The sequence below is a fragment of the Entelurus aequoreus genome, linkage group LG03 (assembly GCF_033978785.1).
Source record: "Entelurus aequoreus isolate RoL-2023_Sb linkage group LG03, RoL_Eaeq_v1.1, whole genome shotgun sequence".
Lineage (NCBI taxonomy): Eukaryota > Metazoa > Chordata > Actinopteri > Syngnathiformes > Syngnathidae > Entelurus > Entelurus aequoreus.
The window spans coordinates 19,429,310-19,445,153 of record NC_084733.1 but is presented as its reverse complement, the minus strand read 5'-3'; the positions used below and the strand labels follow the sequence as shown (position 1 = coordinate 19,445,153).

At 39.0% G+C, this 15,844-nt stretch overlaps 1 protein-coding gene across 3 annotated transcripts in view; it reads left to right on the top strand.

Moving 5' to 3' along the window:
• Positions 1–15,844, top strand: part of dph6 (diphthamine biosynthesis 6) — a 197,351-nt gene that overhangs the window by 64,748 nt on the left and 116,759 nt on the right. For all 3 annotated transcript variants that reach the window (XR_009825261.1, XR_009825262.1, XM_062041427.1), the window contains exons 6-7: positions 11,109–11,170; positions 14,110–14,204. Coding sequence is in view for 1 of the 3 variants with exons in the window: in XM_062041427.1 (XP_061897411.1) it covers positions 11,109–11,170; positions 14,110–14,204 (157 nt within the window). In the remaining 2 variants the exon portion in view is untranslated. The remainder of the gene's footprint in view (positions 1–11,108; positions 11,171–14,109; positions 14,205–15,844) is intronic.

Here is a 15,844-nt window from a genome sequence, read left to right as displayed (position 1 = left end):
TCTGAAGTCCAAGTGGAATTGTACCAAGAATTTTGGCAATAAATCTGCTTTGAAACTCATGCATGACGTCCCACGACACGTCAGCATACCTCAGTAGAGCTCAGTTCAGAGAGCATAAAAAGGGTTTCTGGAACATTTTTTGCAATTTGAAAAAACAGAAGAACAACAATTTTAAAGAGTTTTGTGAAATATCACTTTTGTTAAGAAAGATTGTATTTTCAGTTGTTGTTTTTTTTAATATAGTTTACAGTAGTTAGCGTCGTCATACACTCAAACCTTCTCCGTCTCGAGAATTGTCCCGCAAAGAATGAAAAGAACATTCTAAATCTATTTGCGTGCGTTAACGACATAAATAAAAGATACATATTGTAAAAAATGCATGCTTGGTATCTCTCACCCCCGCACTGAGCTAATTGTCTATTCTGAAAGCCATTATCAAATATTTATGTAATTAGTTAATTGATTGAGTTGCGCAGGTGAGTGGAAGGGCACAGGTCCTTCAGTTAATTGGTCCTCAGCTCCAGAGATAATTGGCTTGTGTGAAATCAAAGCCCATATATATTTTTTTTTATTAGGCTGCCATTTTTTTACTTTTCAGTTGACCATACTGTAGCCTTTCAGCTAGTCAGCGTAGTCTAATAGAACACTTCAAGTGTGATTCATGTTCAAAGAATTTCAATAATTATGGAGGCGAAGTAAATCAGTGAAGTTATTTGTTTAACAATTACAACAACTGATTGAATACATGACAAAAACAACAACGCTTGGACCAAAGTATCTCAATTGAGCTGCGTCTCTGTCAAACACACCATCAGCAGCTTCTCCACATTTTTATGGCTAAATGTCCGCTGTTTAGATTTCATTTTAACGTCCTTGGCTGACATGATTGCCTTATTCTGTTTCAGTATGGTGCAGACTAGCAGTGTTACGCTACAACTGCTTCACCAAGTTAGCTAATTACTGTCACCACCTGTCACATCACAGCGTGACTTATTTTGAGTTTTTTGTTGTTTTCTTGTGTGTAGTGTTTTAGTTCTTGTCTTGCGCTCCAAATTTTGTGGGTTTTTTCTCTTTTTTTGGTATTTTCCTGTAGCATTTTCATGTCTTCCTTTGAGCGATATTTCCCGCATCTACTTTGTTTTAGCAATCAAGAATATTTCAGTTGTTTTTATCCTTCTTTGTGGGGACACAGTCCACAGTAAGTCTTTGCTGTTGTCCAGCATTCTGTTTTTGTTTACTTTGCAGCCAGTTCAGTTTGAGTTTCTTTCTGCATAGCCTTCCCTAAGCTTCAATGCCTTTTCTTAGAGGCACTCACCTTTTATTTATTTTTGGTTTAAGCATTAGACACCTTTTTACCTGCACGCTGCCTCCCTGCTGTTTCCGACATCTTATCCACTTCTCCTCCGCACTATTCTTCACACTCACTTTTTTCTATCCTATGGTTGGCAAAAAAAAATAAATGTTGATCTCTAGCGATAAGGTAATAGCTAGCTAGTTAAGGTGGGAATCTTTGGGCACCTCACGATTCGATTACGATACAGGAGCTACGATTCGATTAAAAATCGATTATTGATGCACATTTAATTTATGTACTGTATATTGATGCAGTTTTACAATATTTTTTGTTTCATTAAATAAACGTTTATCACTTGCAACTTTAAAAAAAACCCGGTGCATTTGTAATAAGAAACATCTAATCTCTAGCTATAAGGTAAGAGCTAGCTAGTTAAGATGGGAATCTTTGGGCACCTCACAATTTGATTACGATTCAGGAGCTACGATTAGATTAAAAATCGATTATTGATACATATTTAATTTATGTGTATTGTTGCAGTTTTACAATATTTTTTTGTTTCATTGAATAAGCGTTTTTCACTTGCAACTTTAAAAAAAAAAAGTGCATTTGTAATAAGAAACATCTATACTCTATAGTATATATATAGTATATATAGTTATTAAAATGAATGGAAATGTGTGCAAAACTGGAAAATAAGTGCCCTATGATAAAGGAGCTAGTCGGATCTCTCGTTGAGGTGGCTCGCTTCAGTCAGACCAATTTAAGAACTGTCTGCCTTACTTTATTTACAATAATTATGGATTATTGACGTTTACTAATCGATTTTATAATCGTCCATGTCCAAATTGCGATGCATCAAAGACTCGATTATTTCCCCCACCTCTACTAGCTAGTAAAACTGGAAATTTGCTACGCCAACTAGTGGTAGGGATGCTCGTAACACAAATTACACAACAATTAGTCGAGACAGTGCTTGTATCCCGAAAAACTTTAATCTCGATGTACCACGGTATTTGTCTCCTTAATTGATTACATTATTCCCGATCTGCAAATTTTGTGGGTTATTTTCTAGCAATTTGCCATCTTTTTTTCCACTCTTTTCTCCCGTCTTGATGATTTGAACATACTGAATTAATCCCGACACTAGTTTTTCCTTCAGACTATGATTTCCAGATAAGAGCTTGACAAATGTTCCATATAACCTTAAACTTATCATCATTTGTCTCCGCTCCTCTTTCTTCCCGTCCGTTTATAAGTTTCTCCATCACTAAGAAGATGGAAGATAGTGAGCAGCGATTGTTTTGAGTGTTGTTTAAAAAGCCTGAGCTGCTCACTTTACAGGAGAGAAGACGCTTATTCCCTCCATTTAGCGGCGGCAAAAAACGCTACACGTCACAAATCCAATTTGCTCTTCGATGGCGGTGGGGGATTAAAGCCGAGCTGTCAGCATGCGGCACCAGATCTCGAGACAAACCCCGCGGATGTTTGTGATAGCGCTCTCGTAGCTCGGCTCAGACATTATCTACCATCTCCAGGCTTTTAATCCAACATATATAAGAATACTCACAACAGCTAAATATACAACCAGCTACTTACTTCACACAAATAAATGTCTGTTCAAGTTGGGGAAAAGGGCCGCCAAAATTATGAATGATTTCCTAATTTGAAAATAAAATATTTCTAATATTTTATAAATAACGAATCATCACCATTATCAAGCATTTTTCCAGATAATCAAAGATTCTGAGTGAATAAATGGATCAATAAACAGACTTTATCAAACCTGTAAGAAAAAACTGAGAGGAAAAAATGTAACAATAATTAAGAAAATACTTTAAAGGGGAACTGCACTTTTTTGGAATTTTCCTATCGTTCACAATCATTATGAGAGACATGATGATGGATGTTATTTTTTTTTTGCATTTTAAATATTAAATAAATGCGATCAAAAGTTTGCTTACAATAGAGCCTAAATAGTCTGTCTGCGTTAGCGCTTATAATAACAATATCACTAATACTTGGTTAATATTCAAGTCAGGCAATATAAATGAAGTATTGTTGGCAGTTTTTGAATGGTTATTCATTGGATGTTATGGGAAAAAAAGAGGACCTACTAATTGGACTTTTATTCCTCAAGTTAGAATGCATTCAAAAAACACATCTATCATGTCTTTCATAATGATTGTGAATGATAGTCAAAAATCAAAACAAAAAACTGCAGTTACCCTTGAAGGTTAAAGCAGGTTGATTTCATTATTTTTAATTAATAAAAAATGTTCTCAATTGCTGATGACAATAATGAAATTGTTCAAATTACAATTTACAAATGTATAAATACATTATTTGAGATGTCACTGTATCAAACTCTCACGGTACGATATCACGGTATAAAGGACAAAGTACAATATTATTATGGTAAATGTAAAAAAAAAAAAAAAGGACTTAAAAATGCAAGTGTGTAAAATAACGTGGCAGGAATGTTTAGGATAAATACACTTACTGTAAGTGAACACACACACACAATGCGAAACTGTTCTAATCGTATTTGGTACTGCAAGAATGTACAGTCGTGGTCAAAAGTTTACATACTCTTGTAAAGAACATAATGTCATGGCTGTCTTGAGTTTCCAATCATTTCTACAACTCTTATTTTTTTGTGATAGGAGCACATACTTGTTGGTCTCAAAAAACATTCTTCTTTTATGAATTTATTATGGATCTATAGAAAATGTGACCAAATCTGCTGGGTCAAAAGTATACATACAGCAATGTTAATATTTGGTTACATGTCCCTTGGCAAGTTTCACTGCAATAAGGCACTTTTGGTAGCCACCCACAAGCTTCTGGTTGAATTTTTGACCACTGCTCTTGACAAAATTGGTGCAGTTCAGCTAAATTTGTTGGTTTTCTGACATGGACTTGTTTCTTCAGCATTGTCCACATGTTTAAGTCAGGAGTTTGGGAAGGCCATTCTAAAACCTTCATTCTAGCCTGATTTAGCCATTCCATTACCATTTTTTACGTGTGTTTGGGGTCATTGTCCAACTTCCGGGCTGATGATTTTAGGTTGTCCTGAAGAATTTGGAGGTAATCCTCCTTTTTCATTGTCCCATTTACTCTCTGTAAAGCACCAGTTCCATTGGCAGCAAAACAGGCCCAGAGCATAATACTACCACCACCTTGCTTGACAGTAGGCTTGGTGTTCTTGGGATTAAAGGCCTCACCTTTTGTCCTCCAAACATATTGCTGGGTATTGTGGCCAAACAGCTCAATGTTTGTTTCACCTGACCACAGAACGTTCCTCCAGAATGTCTTATCTTTGTCCATGTGATGTCAGATTGTGGATGGCTACCAAAAGTGCCTTATTGCAGTGAAACTTGCCAAGGGACATGTAACCAAATATTAACATTGCTGTATGTATACTTTTGACCCAGCAGATTTGGTCACATTTTCAGTAGATCCATAATAAATTCATAAAAGAACCAAACTTCATGAATGTTTTTTGTGACCAACAAGTATGTGCTCCAATCACTCTATCACAAAAAAACAAGAGTTGTAGAAATTATTGGAAACTCAAGACAGCCATGACATCATGTTCTTTACAAGTGTATGTAAACTTTTGACCACGACTGTATTTTTAAGCTGTATACAGAGACATCCTGGATGAATACCAACGTTTCTCATCCAATCTGAGGGAGCTTGAGAGGGGCTGCAAAGAGGAATGGGCAAAACTGCCCAAAGATAGGTGTGCCAAGCTTGCAGCATCGTATTCAAAAAGACTTGAGGCTGTAATTGCTGCCAAAGATGCATCAACAAAGTATTGAGCAAAGGCTGTGAATACTTACGTAAACATGATTGTTTATTGTTTTGTTTATACATTTCCAAAATGTAAAAAAAAAATAAAAAAAATCACATTGCCATTATGTAGTGTTATGAATGCATTCCCTTTTGGAATAAGGCTGTAACACCTCGAAACATGTAAAAAGTGAATAGTTTTCGGATGCACTGTATTGTGTTGATATTGTTTCACGGTCAATAGCACTCACCATAAATAAATGAAAACGTTTACATGTGATCTGTATCCCTATTGGTATCGGCCGATCTCACTAGTGGATGATAGGCATTGGAATCGGCAGCATAATTATCCCTAATTGTGGCAATTAGGCACAGTCCAGCAGATGAAACAATATACATTGTTGCAACTCATGATTTCTCAATAAAACTAGTTGAAAAGTCGTAACAAACTCAGGTTTTAAAGTCCACTGAATTTATTGAAAACTATGATGTAAAAAGCCACCTTTCCAGAAGCTTTTTTTACCCATCCAAAGTGTGATTTTGCTGTCCCTGGCGGCAGCCTAGTTGGACCTTCTAGCGGGCTTATTTGGCTTTAATGCGGCATAATGACGTCTAGTAATTGGGTTTGGGTCGGCTTGTGAAACCTTGGTTTTGGGAGGGAGACAGTGATGTGGTCACCGTTTAAAATAAAGTGGTGTTAGATGGCTGAAGGCTCCGCCATCCTAAACGGCGTCCGGGCGCATCAATTAAAGCAACACTCATCCAAGTGCTCCTGCCAGGAGAAATGTGTTGACATTAATGCTATCTTTGCATCTTTTGGCACTTTGCTATCGTTCTTTTTTAAGTCCGTTGCGGGTCGTTCATTATTTAAGAGGAGAAAAGTTAATGAAACTATCAAAAAAAAAAAAAAAAAAGGGATGTGGTATCCCCTTTGCGATTTGGTGCCAATTATTAAAATTTTGTTAAAAGACATGACTAATTATAGGGGATATTTAAAAGGCATTTGAATTTTAATGCATCCCCTCCTTATTACCTTTGTGGCAAGGTTAAGATGAGAGGATGTTGAGATTAGATATTCTCACTCTAATTAAGATCCCCTGGGAAGAGAGAATAAGGGTCTGCTCATTCTACCGTCCTCTCATCCTCAAACACCCCCGCCGTGTTGGACCACCGCAGCCTGGAGATACAACTGGGAATAGGATGAACCCGCGGAGGCAAGGCTTCACATCTTACGGCCGTCACTCCCCACGGGGTAATAAGAGGGGGGGGTCGGCCGACTGACACCTTAACCTTTGAGCTTGTCAGGCCATGAGGGAAGCGATATTCTCACATTACGATTAACTTTGCTGCTTTATTTAGACGTGCCAAGGCGAGGAGTGGCGCCATGTAACGCCCCCCCAGAGCACGCCGACAGAATTCTTGGACCGTCTTGGCCATCCATAGGGACACAACGATGAGTAATCTGTTACTTATTAAAGCTCACGTCAATCAATTAAAATATAACGCTTACTTACATTTTGGATCGTTGAAACGTGGTGAGGCTTCCATTTTCACTGAATAATTATGGCAAAACTGATTAATCCCATCCTGAATATTGGCACACCTTTAAAATTAATCTGAAAATTAAACAGATGTTGAAAATGTTGTCAATTGTTTGGAATTGGCTATTGATTAATCACATCGTAAATATACTGTACTTTCCGAACTATAGAGCACACCAGTGTTAAAGCTCCACACACCAAACTTTTTAAAATAAATAAATACAAACCCCGTTTCCATATGAGTTGGGAAATTGTGTTAGATGTAAATATAAACGGAATACAATGATTTGCAAATCCTTTTCAACCCATATTCAGTTGAATATGCTACAAAGACAACATATTTGATGTTCAAACTGATAAAAAAAATTTTTTTTGCAAACAATCATTAACTTTAGAATTGGATGCCAGCAACATGTGACAAAGAAGTTGGGAAAGGTGGCAATAAATACTGATAAAGTTGAGGAATGCTCATCAAACACTTATTTGGAACATCCCACAGGTGAACAGGCAAATTGGGAACAGGTGGGTGCCATGATTGGGTATAAAAGTAGATTCCATGAAATGCTCAGTCATACACAAACAAGGATGGGGCGAGGGTCACCACTTTGTCAACAAATGCGTGAGCAAATTGTTGAACAGTTTAAGAAAAACCTTTCTCAACCAGCTATTGCAAGGAATTTAGGGATTTCACCATCTACGGTCCGTAATATCATCAAAGGGTTCAGAGAATCTGGAGAAATCACTGCACGTAAGCAGCTAAGCCCGTGACCTTCGATCCCTCAGGCTGTACTGCATCAACAAGCGACATCAGTGTGTAAAGGATATCACCACATGGGCTCAGGAACACTTCAGAAACCCACTGTCAGTAACTACAGTTGGTCGCTACATCTGTAAGTGCAATTTAAAACTCTCCTATGCAAGGCGAAAACCGTTTATCAACAACACCCAGAAACGCCGTCGGCTTCGCTGGGCCCGAGCTCATCTAAGATGGACTGATACAAAGTGGAAAAGTGTTCTGTGGTCTGACGAATCCACATTTCAAATTGTTTTTGGAAACTGTGGACGTCGTGTCCTCCGGACCAAAGAGGAAAAGAACCATTCGGATTGTTATAGGCGCAAAGTTGAAAAGCCAGCATCTGTGATGGTATGGGGGTGTATTAGTGCCCAAGGCATGGGTAACTTACACATCTGTGAAGGCGCCATTAATGCTGAAAGGTACATACAGGTTTTGGAGCAACATATGTTGCCATCCAAGCAACGTTACCATGGACGCCCCTGCTTATTTCAGCAAGACAATGCCAAGCCACGTGTTACATCAACGTGGCTTCATAGTAAAAGAGTGCAGGTACTAGACTGGCCTGCCTGTAGTCCAGACCTGTCTCCCATTGAAAATGTGTGGCGCATTATGAAGCCTAAAATACCACAAGGGAGACCCCCGGACTGTTGAACAACTTAAGCTGTACATCAAGCAAGAATGGGAAATAATTCCACCAGAAAAGCTTAAAAAATGTGTCTCCTCAGTTCCCAAACGTTTACTGAGTGTTGTTAAAAGGAAAGGCCATGTAACACAGTGGTGAACATGCCCTTTCCCAACTACTTTGGCACGTGTTGCAGCCATGAAATTCTAAGTTAATTATTATTTGCAAAAAAAAAAAACAGTTTGAGTTTGAACATCAAATATCTTGTCTTTGTAGTGCATTCAACTGAATATGGGTTGAAAAGGATTTGCAAATCATTGTATTCCTTTTATATTTACATCTAACACACTTTCCCAACTCATATGGAAACGGGGTTTGTATTTTTACATATAGTCGTGGTCAAAAGTTTACATACACTTGTAAAGAACATAATGTCATGTCTGTCTTGAGTTTCCAATAATTTCTACAACTTTTATTTTTTTTGTCATAGAGTGATTGGAGCACACTTGTTGGTCACAAAAAACCTTCATGAAGTTTGGTTGCTTTATGAATTTATTATGGGTCTACTGAAAATGTGACCAAATATGCTGGGTCAAAAGTATACATACAGCAACATACATTATCAATTTTGGTGATGTAGAAAAGTTACAATCAAATCACATTAGCTTCACGGCATGGCCTCTTAACTTTATGTGAGTGATTATGATTGACGACACCTGTTGACTTCTCTGAACCCATTTAAATAGGGCTCATGTGATGCAGTCATTAGACTTGGTTACACACGCGACAATGGGAAAGTCAAAGGAACTCAGCACAGATCTGAAAAAACGAATCACTGACTTGAACAAGGCAGGAAAGTCACTTGGAGCCATTTCAAAGCAGCTTAGGGTCCCAAGAGCAACTGTGCAGACAATTGTTCGTGAGTATAAAGTGCATGGCACAGCTTTGTCACTGCCACAATCAGGAAGAAAACGCAAGCTATGACCTTCTGCTGAGAGAAAACTGGTCAGGATGATCAAGAGTCAACCGAGAACCACCAAAAAGCAGGTCTGCAGTGAATTGGAAGCTGCTGGAACACAGGTGTCAGTGGCCACAGTTAAGCATGTTTTGCATCGCCATGGACTGAGAGGCTACCATGCAAGAAGGAAGCCCTTGCTTCAGAAGCGACACCTTAAGGCTCGTCTAAAGTTTGCTGCTGATCGCATGGACAAAGATAAGACCTTCTGGAGGAAAGTTCTGTGGTCAGATGAAACAAAAATTGAGCTGTTTGGCCACAATACCCAGCAATATGTTTGGAGGAGAAAATGTGAGGCCTTTAATCCCAGGAACACCATCCCTACCGTCAAGCATGGTGGTGGTAGTATTATGCTCTGGTCCTGTTTTGCTGCCAATGGAACTGGTGCTTAACAGAGAGTAAATGGGACAATGAAAACGGAGGATTACCTCCAAATTCTTCTTGACAACCTAAAATCATCAGCCCGGAGGTTGGGTCTTGGGCGCAGTTGGGTGTTCCAACAGCACAATTACCTCAAACACACATCAAAAGTGGTAACGGAATGGCTAAATCAGGCTAGAATTAAGGTTTTAGAATGGCCTTCCCAAAGTCCTGACTTAAACCCCATTGAGAACATGTGGACAATGCTGAAGAAACAAGTACATGTCAGAAAACCAACACATTTAGCTGAAGTTCACCAATTTTGTCAAGAGGAGTGGTCAAAAATATAACCAGAAGCTTGTGGATGGCTACCAAAAGTGCCTTATTGCAGTGAAACTTGCCAAGGGACATGTAACCAAATATAAACATTGCTGTATGTATACTTTTGACCCAGCAGATTTGGTCACATTTTCAGTAGACCCATAATAAATTCATAAAAGAACCAAACTTCATGAATGTTTTTTGTGACAAAACATGTGCTCCAATCACTCTATCACAAAAAAAAATATGAGTTGTAGAAATGATTGGAAACTCAAGACAGCCATGACATTATGTTCTTTACAAGTGTATGTAAACTTTTGACCGCGACTGTAGGTTAGTACACACAAAAAATTAAACTCGAGAATGAATTGATTGATATGAATTTTTTCAATTTCATGGAACTCTCTGTTGAATAATAGCATCGTAAATACGAGCAAGTGGGGCAACCTAAAACATTACATTTAAGAATTAATTGATCCTTAATAAATATGAAGATTTTATTGATCTAATTTGTGATTATAAATGTAGGCAAGAAGTGCACCCTAAAAAAATATAGGGGAAAGTATTGCCAAATGATTGTTTTGAATCTTGACGATTGTGTTGAAATAATTTTCACTTAATTGCTTCATAAAATTAGGTGAGCAGCATGCCCTAATACAAAAAAATTGATCACCACAAATGTATTAGTTGAACACATTTCTGGTTATGACGACAGGATATTCTAAGCTACCCAAAGCAGCTGGAAAATTTGATGTGAATGTTTTATTTTCTTTCTTTCTTTTTTTTTTTTTTTTTTGCTCATGAAAAAATAGTTGTTTAAAAGGGTGAGCTGGAGTTCAGCATAGCGCCATCAAGAGCTGGCCGCTAGAAGGCAAAGTGAAGAATTTTAGTGTCCCCAAGGAGAAAAATTCAACAATTCACCAAAGCGTGTTTATCGTAAGTCTGGTTCGCCTAATCAAGCCACCGTCTCGATTGGGTAGCCTTAGGATGTTGACCTAACGAGGCCCAGAAGTAGCGAGGCATGCTGGGTATCCCTTCTTTTCCCTCCTCGTGCCTATGAGTCACTATTTCAGGCGACCGTGAGGGGAAAAAGACAAATAAACAACATTTCTTTCCAGAGTTTATGTTCTCTAAGGGAACGAAATGAGGGGAGGTGGGGGGAGGGGTGGCAGGTAAGAATGTGTGTGCAAGTGAGTGTATATTGAAAACTGTTAGCCTTAGCAAGAGAGATATGTATACAGTACTTGCAAAGTCAAACAAATAGATCCTGTATGCAGCTTACAGCTGTGTGTTTGTGTCTGTCATCTTCAATCACTCTTCTGTTTTCTCCCCCTGCTCATATGTTTATGTGTGTACGTTAGGCCTGGATCCCGACAAGCATCTGGGAAAGTCTCTGGCTGACATGGAGCCTTACCTGAAACAGGTCACTTTTTTCTTGCTCTCACTGGTCATTTTTTGAGGTACACCTGTAACAACATGTTCTTGCAAGAAGGGACTCATACAAACATTTAAGAGCAAGCTATACTGTTTTACTGCCAAAACAGTATGTCATTTTCCACCAAAAATACAGTATTTATGGTAACACTTTAGTATGGGGAACACATATTCACCATTAGTTAGTTGCTTATTAACATGCAAATTAGTAACATATTGGCCGTTAATGAGTCATTATTAAGTACTTATTAATGCCTTATTCTGCATGGTCTTATTATACAACCAGTAAGCCATTAACTAAGAGTCTTCCCTCAATAACCTCAGAATTATTGCTTATTAGTAACCCTAACCCTAACCCTTATATGTTCCCTTAGTGTCCAAATATCTCTAAATTAAGTCTTCATTACTTTAATAAGCAACTAATTAATGGTGAATATGTTCCCCATACTAAAGTGTTACCGTATTTATATATATTTTAATCAGAATATTTTTGATGCCAGTTCTATGATTAGCTACATTCCTCCATAAAATAGATAAACAGCTCCGATCCATTTGTATATTGCTTCAAAGAAAAAAAATGTGTGTTTAATAAAATGCTACCCAAACGTTTAATCAAGTCAAATACAAATAAAGCAACAAGAGAAGTATCCCACACTAAAGTAAATCCAGCGAAGCCGGCGGCGTTTCTGGGTGTTGTGTTATGGTTTACTAGGGGAGGTGACGGCAAACATACACCAGGGGACAGTATGAACAATGTTTTATTATATATATAGACAATATATATATATAATAATAATAATAATAATAATAAACAATACAACTAAACTATAGAATGAAGTGTGTGACCAAAATACCAGAGTGTGTGATGTAAGACTATGTGTCTAGTTAGCTGTTGTGTATTACCGTGATGTTGGATGAGGAAGTAGACAAGTCCAAATTGGGCAAGGCAAAAGGGGTCCAAGATGCGCGAGGGGTCCGTGGGGCAGAGAGAGGCGTCAGAGTCCGGGGGGCGAGCGAGGAGTCGGGAAACGAGGAAGGCAGTCCAAAACACAGGGGAAGATCCAGGGAATAGTGAGATGCACAGCTCACTGTCCAGGCGACGGAGGGTACTGCGGGGACACGGGAGAAAACAAGGGACAAGTAAGCCACGGAGAGGGAAAACAAGAATAGAGCATAAAGCTTGTTGCTTACTGAACACCATGAGAAAACTAAGTTCCCGCGCCGATCCTTGGGTCCACCCTACCTTTATCCGGCACACCCTCATCAATCTCAGGTGTGCAGATTTCTGGTGAGTGATTGCAGCTGGTGGCTGCTGCAGGGCGGAGACGCGCGCGGCGCGTCCCTGAACGTGCGCACCCGTGGGCGTGTCCCGAGGTGCGCACAGACGGCAGGGGTCTGAGCCGTAACATGTTGTTGATAAATGGCTTTCGCTTTGCATAGTAGAGTTTTAACTTGCACTGACAGATGTAGCGACGAACTGTAGTTACTGACAGTGGTTTTCTGAATTGTTCCTGAGCCCATGTGGTGATATCCTTTACACACTGATGTCTGTTTTTGAAGCAGTACCGCCTGAGGGATCGAAGGTCACAGGCATTAAATATTGTTTTTCAACTTTGCCGCTTACGTGCAGTGATTTCTCCAGATTCTCTGAACCCTTTTATGATATTATGGACCGTAGATGGTGAAATCCCTGAATTCTTTGAAATAGCTCGTTGAGAAATGTTGTTCTTAAACTTTTCGACAATTTGCTCACGCATTTGTTGACAAAGTGGTGACCCTCGCTCCATCCTTGTTTATGAATGACTGAGCAATACAAGGAAGCTGCTTTTATATCCAATCATGGCACCCAATTAGCCTGTTCACCTGTGGGATGTTCCAAATAAGTGTTTGATGAGCATTCCTCAACTTTCTCATTCTTTTTTGCCACTTGCGCCAGCTTTTTTGAAACATGTTGCAGGCATCAAATTCCAAATGAGCTAATAATTGCAAAAAATAACAAAGTTTACCCGTTCGAATGTTAGGTATCTTGTCTTTGCAGTCTCTTTAATTGAATATAGGTTGAAAAAGATTTGCAAATCATTGTATTGTAGCTGAGATAGGCTCCAGCACCCCGCTCCGCTACCCCGAAGGGAATAAGCGGTAGAAAATGGATGGATGGATGTATTCTGTTTTTATTTACGATTTACACAACGTGCCAACTTCACTGGTTTTGGATTTTGTACATCAACAATATGAGGTTTTTTTTTTTTTTAATTTTATTGATTGAGAATCGTTATAAATAAGACTCGCAATTAATCTGGAAATCGATTTAGTTTTGACACCCCTAATATTTAACTTTAAAAAAAAAGCTCCACGTTGACCTGATTTAAAATATGACCTTGAATATAAGATTACATGTGCTTTCAGAGAAAAAAATACTTTCCTGAATTAACGTCATTACGGTGTAACTAATTTTTGTCCCCTGGTATATTCAAGAACTAAACATGCAACATGCAATTACATTAGGTCGTGAGTTCAAACCAAACCAAAGACTCTAAAAAAGGGACCCATTACCTCCCTGCTTGGCACTCAGCATCAAGGGTTGGAATTGGGGGGTTAAATCCCCAAAATGATTCCCGGGCGCGGCCACCGCTGCTGTTCACTGCTCCCCTCACCTCCCAGGGGGTGAGGGTGATGGGTCAAATGCAGAGGATAATCTCACCACACCTAGTGTGTGTGTGACTATCATGGGTACTTTAACTTTATTACTCCAATATATAATAAAACTGTCGTTCTCATTACAAAAGCATTGTACTGCATTGTGCATGTGTACTTAATTCCCTTTCATAAAGTGATCTAAACCAAACGTTTTTAGCTACCAGTCACATTTTAGAATGTTTTCTACATTGCATACATGATTTCTGATCGAGGTCTGTTCTTATTATGTAGCTCTCGCAGAAGTACGGCGTCCATATTTGTGGCGAAGGAGGGGAATATGAAACATTGACTCTGGATTGTCCCCTCTTCAAAAAGAGGCTCGTCATGTGAGTAAATCAGAAATGTAGGCTGCTTTTGTTACTGCTTTGACACTGCTTGTGTACTTGTAAATAGAACTGTGGGTAAGGTGTTTTTTTACATTTCCTTGGAAGTGTAAAAGATCAATCAATCAATCAATCAATGTTTATTTATATAGCCCTAAATCACAAGTGTCTCAAAGGGCTGCACAAGCCACAACGACATCCTCAGTACAGAGCCCACATAAGGGCAAGGAAAAACTCACCCCAGTGGGACGTCGATGTGAATGACTAGGAGAAACCTTGGAGAGGACCGCATTATGTGAGATCCACTATGGACTGGACTCTCACACTATTATGTTAGATCCACTATGGACTGGACTCTCACACTATTAATTTAGATCCACTATGGACTGGACTCTCACACTATTATGTTAGATCCACTCTGGACTGGACTCTCACACTATTATGTGAGATCCACTATGGACTGGACTCTCACACTATTATGTTAGATCCACTCTGGACTGGACTCTCACACTATAATGTGAGATCCACTATGGACTGGGCTCTTACACTATTATGTTAGATCCACTATGGACTGGACTCTCACACTATAATGTTAGATCCACTCTGGACTGGACTCTCACACTATAATGTGAGATCCACTATGGACTGGGCTCTTACACTATTATGTTAGATCCACTATGGACTGGACTCTCACACTATTATGTTAGATCCACTCTGGACTGGACTCTCACACTATTATGTGAGATCCACTATGGACTGGACTCTCACACTATTATGTTAGATCCACTCTGGACTGGACTCTCACACTATAATGTGAGATCCACTATGGACTGGGCTCTTACACTATTATGTTAGATCCACTATGGACTGGACTCTCACACTATTATGTTAGATCCACTCTGGACTGGACTCTCACACTATTATGTTAGATCCACTATGGACTGGACCCTCACACTATTATGTTAGATCCACTCTGGACTGGACTCTCACACTATTATGTGAGATCCACTATGGACTGGACTCTCACACTATTATGTGAGATCCACTATGGACTGGACTCTCACACTATTATGTTAGATCCACTATGGACTGGACTCTCACACTATTAATTTAGATCCACTATGGACTGGACTCTCACACTATTATGTTAGATCCACTCTGGACTGGACTCTCACACTATTATGTGAGATCCACTATGGACTGGACTCTCACACTATTATGTTAGATCCACTCTGGACTGGACTCTCACACTATTATGTGAGATCCACTATGGACTGGACTCTTACACTATTATGTTAGATCCACTATGGACTGGACTCTCACACTATTATGTTAGATCCACTATGGACTGGACTCTTACACTATTATGTTAGATCCACTCTGGACTGGACCCTCACACTATTATGTTAGATCCACTCTGGACTGGACTCTCACACTATTATGTTAGATCCACTCTGGACTGGACTCTCACACTATTATGTTAGATCCACTCTGGACTGGACTCTCACACTATTATGTTAGACACTGGTTTAAAATGAACCTCCTACTGGAGAAAATGACTCACATATTAAATTTAATGTGAAGACCTGTTAAAGAAAAGATGGCTAAAGTGGACAACTTATTTTGAAAAAAATGTATGATGG